At 46.8% G+C, this 4,977-nt stretch overlaps 1 protein-coding gene across 1 annotated transcript in view; it reads right to left on the bottom strand.

Moving 5' to 3' along the window:
- Positions 1-1,464: 1,464 nt before the first annotated feature.
- LOC112951786 overlaps positions 1,465-4,977 on the bottom strand; it is a 3,749-nt gene continuing 236 nt past the window's right edge. Inside the window, exons 2-4 of the mRNA XM_026044547.1 lie at positions 4,205-4,914; positions 3,476-3,623; positions 1,465-2,871 (exon numbers count right to left, since the gene is read on the bottom strand). Of these exons, the coding sequence (XP_025900332.1) occupies positions 2,791-2,871; positions 3,476-3,623; positions 4,205-4,914 (939 nt within the window). The 3' untranslated portion in view covers positions 1,465-2,790. The remainder of the gene's footprint in view (positions 2,872-3,475; positions 3,624-4,204; positions 4,915-4,977) is intronic.

Here is a 4,977-nt window from a genome sequence, read left to right as displayed (position 1 = left end):
CAGTTTAATATCATGTTGATAAATCTCCATTTAATGAACAAGCAACATGGATCCATTGGTTTGGGAAAGAAATTATGGAACAGAAATGGTCACTGTGGAATTAAGACTACAGTAAATATTTCTATTTTAAAAGCAACTTTTCTACCTTTCTTTGCTACAAAGGAGCCTACACACACACACAAACACACAGGCACTCACCAGTGATATATTAGTGGTGTAATGTGAGATAGARTTTTTCTAGAATTAAGACTTTTTTCAGCAAAATTTTGAAGAAAATCAAGAAGCACAGCTCTGTTGTATTAGCACAACAKTCTAAGCACAACAGTCTGCAGAGTTTCTGGGGGATGAATTTTCTGTTTTCATAAATTTTATTTTCATAAATTAAGATTTTTTTTTTTTTTTAATGCAGCTCATGATATAATTCAGTCAAGGAAAAAAAAAATCAGAAAGCTCCTGATGGTTTCCCCCGCACTTTCCTGTCGAAGTCCTGATCAGAGCAAAGTCAGTTGTCCACTACATCTGTGAGAGCAGAAGGGCCATCTTTGGCCTACTGTCTTCTCCCACATCACATTATCTACATCTACCTAGAGTGCAGCCACATTTCGTCAGGAGCCACTGCYTCTCATAGGAGAGGGACCTAGATCCTGAGAAATTAAAAGGGCAGCTGCTCCTATGTGCCCTGAAGGAGACACCATACAGCAACTTTGGTAGTATGAGTTAGGGTGGCCAGGCCACCAAAATAGCATTTTTTGCTTCTGAGATAACTAAGAAATGCTGGGTAGGGCTTCTCTTGCAAAATTTCAGCATCTTTGAGAAGAAGGCTATTTTCCAGCTGACTTCATTTACCTGAAAGAGAATTTAAGGAAATCTCCTCACATAACTCCATTAATGCCAACGTGAAGTTGTGGGGATATCCCTGCAGTCTAAGGATGTATCACAACAAACAAAATGCAGCACCCCAAATGATACAAATCTAAGAAATTCAAAGCTAATGCTGTAACCCAAAGTACCTTAATCCTCTTTTACAACAAAAGTCAAGCACATGCCAGCTTCTCCATCTCTTGGAAAATATGTTGGCTAGTGACTACAGACAGGAAAAGGCCTCAGTCAGTAGCTTCATGTGCTATTGATTATCTTGCATTCATCTTACCTTTCTTTATAGACGTGCATTGGCACTTTTCTTGCATTGACAGGGAGTGCATGTAACAAAACTGGTTACAAATTCTTAATCAAATAAATACCAGGCTGAAAAACAATCACCTTTTTTTTTTTTTTTTTTTTTTCTTTTTCCTTTCTCCCATTAAGGGTCCAATTCTTCCATTTGCTGAAGATACTAAGGGCTTTCATAAGCCTCTCAGCTAGGACCTAGCTGCCTAAGTCTGCAGCAAACCCCTTCCGAAGCCCACAAAGATGTTACCTGAATCTTTAGCTATCTTTAGGCTTGCTGTATCTTTAAAACCTGCCTGTTCTTTAACCAGTGACTTAGTTAATCTTTCTTGAGAGTCTTGGACAGAGAGGCAGGTCTTCTCCGACACAGAATTTGTATGCCAAATATTTGCCTAAGTGATTCCCAAACATTTAGGGATCAAATTCTGCTGTGGAGTATCACACAACCTTATTATCAGACTTTTAACTGAAAATAGATAAGTTTCCGTGGCACTTTTTTTCATAGCTTTGGAGACAATCATTTGGGAACATGTTACCATCCATCATGGAATTAGGGCACTTGCCTAAAAAAGAGAAAAGTCTGTGGTGACAGAACAGCTTTCTGGGATCTATTGCACATATGTATGAAATGAAGCCAAAACACAACTCTATTGCAAATTCTTCAGGCGAGAGAGAAGGAAAAGAAAAATAAACYTCCTTTACAGGGTATCCATCCACTTGGATACTATGAAAATAAGGATCATAAGTGCTCTGAGAATTAATGGCAGTTCAAATGACATGTTTGCAAACATACCATAGCTCTCAATTTCCTGGCCTCCCAGCRCTTGTTTTAGGTTTGTTTACTTTTATTCATCTCCCACATTCTGGAGAGACAACATCTTCTGAAGCCACAGAATGCCTGCAACTGTTGCTTTACAGCTCTGTTTATCAAAAATATACACTTACACTTGCAATGATACAGGCAAGGCAACACAAAAAAAAGAAGAAAAAAACACAGGGATGGGTAAGAATGAGACAGCTGGTTGCAGCGTGTGAAAAAGGTACCGAAACAGCAACTTTCTTCAGAGGAGCTCTGGGGGCAGAGGGAGAAGCACAGACCTAGCATCACTCAGGATGGACTTCAAAGTGTTAGACGAGCATTAGCTACTGCATAGCTAATAGAGATTACTTACTAATGGAGATGGTAGCCCATCAAAGCAGCGTGAAAGACAGAGGGCTCTTCCTTGTTTGCCCAGGGCTGCTTTTAAATTCTGGTTGCYTGTATGCTCGTATTGTTTGAGCCAGGTTTCTCCAGACAGAAAAGCGGAGTCTAGAGACAGCCTAAATGTGGAATKTGTGAAAATACACCACAAAAGAATGCAGCAGACCTGCCTTCTCCACATGCGCCATGCACACAGACATATCCACGCGCTCCTTAAGGGTGTTTGTGCATCTAAATCAATATAYAGTTGCAGGGCGTAAGCCCTAGAGCTGGAGGCACAGAACAGAGAATCCAGGCGGCAGAGTCTCAGCAAGCTTGTTCAAAGTCACTTYCACAGACTGCAAAAGCACAGTGCTGGCAAGGCCTCGTGCAACCCCGTGCTAGCAAGGTCGGTAGGGGCCAAAAGGAGCGCACAGGACCTGTCAGAAAAACAACTCCACATCTTCGTCCTCCTCCAACGTCCCCTCCATTTCTGCCTGCCTGGCATTTATCATAGACTGTACCTGGGCAGGAGTAAAAGCAAAAGAGTCATTTTGGGYAGGGGGGGTCTAATACCCTACCACCGGGGCCCAGAAGTGACCTTGCCGTCCCTCTGCAGGCTCTGTGCACCTCAGCACAAGGCAGGCCCAGCAGCTAATCACAGAGGATGTCCTGACTGTTCTGAGGGCATGAAGGAAAGGACTCCCATCCTTTCCCTGGCTTCGCTGCTTCCTTTACCCTCAAACTCCTCTCCAATTCGTTCCCAAAATACTGCTCCCTCCACAGGTTTTGACCTTCCCCTGTTTTAAGGCTCTCCCAGGATCAGCAGAGCTGCTCTCCAGAGCAGGAGTGGGCAGGCAGGAGAGACAACCCATCCCAGTATTGAAGGAGGGAGCTATGGTGGGGAACTGGGACACGGACAGGCCCTTCCCTTGCCTCTCAGATAGAGTACCCTGGGCACATCCATCCCAACCCACCCTGGGCTGCTCCACACAGGCACCCTCCCATACCTCTCCTCCCTCTCCTTTAAGGGCACATGTGGGTCTTTGCACCCCAGGCTCTTTGCCCTGCCTCCCTCCTCCTCCTAAGCGATCAGACACATAGCGAGAGAAATAATCGTGGGTTCACCAGGTTTCCGGCACGCTCGGCAAGGGTGGCTTTCTGCGGCGGCCCTAACACACAGTCCCTGTGGAGCCCCAGCAAGACGCCATACCTGCAGCAACATGAACTGCAAGGGGTCATCGGGCTTCTCATACACCAGTTTTTCTGTGATCTCCTGAGGCAGAGAGAAGCAAAGAACTGTTAGTCCCTAGGAAAGGGGGGTGCTCCTTCTGCTGCAGTGATAGGCAGGAAAGCTGCAGGTAGTGCAGCCTCCTTTCTCCCCTCTTGAGAGCAAGCCTGGGCGTTCTCAGCAGCTAAGCACAAAGATGTCAAGTTCAGTTAAAAGCTATGGCGCATTTGCAAGGTCATAGTTTAAGTCCCCCTTTTTTTTAGATGCACAAGTATTTATGCTTGAGACTTGGAAGAATTAATTTCAAACTAAATCAAAATATTTGTTTCTCTGTTCCTTTTTGCTTTTCTTTATCACATGCCACTACCAAAAAGCAGTGGTACTTCATGAAAAAGCACCGACACTGGGGTAACATTTACTACATCTTACAATTCCTCTTCTCCCCAACATGCCTTTCAGCCCCTGCAGACGCTCAAGTGTCCATTTCTACAGCTTAAGAAAGCACTGGAGGAAGGGACAGCTCACAGGTTAGCTTTGGCCCCCCTTCTCAAGCAAGCTTGTGGGTGGAGAAGGGAAGGGGAATTTTCACCTGAAATATCTGCAGAATATTATGTTTCTCCATGTACCTAAGGGAGACCTCCAAGGGGTCTTCATACACTGTGGGCTGCTCCATTGTGTCACTCGCATTATCTGTTGGCATGAGTACAGACGCTGATGACCGAGCCTCAGGTCCTTCGGCCGTRGCCCCTGCAGATCCAGACGTGCGTATGTTGACTTTGCAATCCGGCGAGTCTCCCACAGAAGGTCTGCTCTGGCGCGTTGCTGATTCAAGCACAGAGCACTTGGTGCCATTGGATGAAGCTTCAGCTTCAGGTGGCCTGTCCTCACAGGTTATTGATTCAGCCAGACAAGATCTTGAACCAGTTTTTGCCAGTTCATCTTCAGGTGGAGGTAATTCCACCACTGGCACATGCTCCCGGAATGCTGATGAATCTCCCTCGTAGGAGTTCTCCGCGGATAAAGGAAATTCCACCACAGGAGACGGGTCCTCAGGCGCTGGCTGTTTCTCGACACCCGTCTCCTCTACAGACTCTGGCACTTCTACCACCGGTGATCGGTCTGCAGAGGACAGCGTTTCACCCACAGACACGTCACCCAGCGATGCCGGCTGYTCGACTATGGGTGCCAGCTCCCCGGAAGGCGCCGCGGCCGGAGCTGTGCCGGGCTCCTGCGCTCCAGCTCCCGGGTTATCACTGGGCGCTGCCTGAAAGAGTGAACAGATAGAGGACAGCTTAACCACGCTGCTTAACCACGCCGCGCTGGACGCATCATGCTGCTGCCCATGGGCAGCGCCGGAGGGAGCGGAGCGGCGCGGGGCGAGCCGCGGGCCCCAGGGCCC

The sequence above is a fragment of the Nothoprocta perdicaria genome, unplaced genomic scaffold (assembly GCF_003342845.1).
Source record: "Nothoprocta perdicaria isolate Ctin4 unplaced genomic scaffold, notPer1 scaffold_371, whole genome shotgun sequence".
In the NCBI taxonomy this organism is placed as follows: domain Eukaryota; kingdom Metazoa; phylum Chordata; class Aves; order Tinamiformes; family Tinamidae; genus Nothoprocta; species Nothoprocta perdicaria.
The sequence above is the reverse complement of the archived record's forward strand: the minus strand, read 5'-3'. Positions and strand labels throughout refer to the sequence as shown.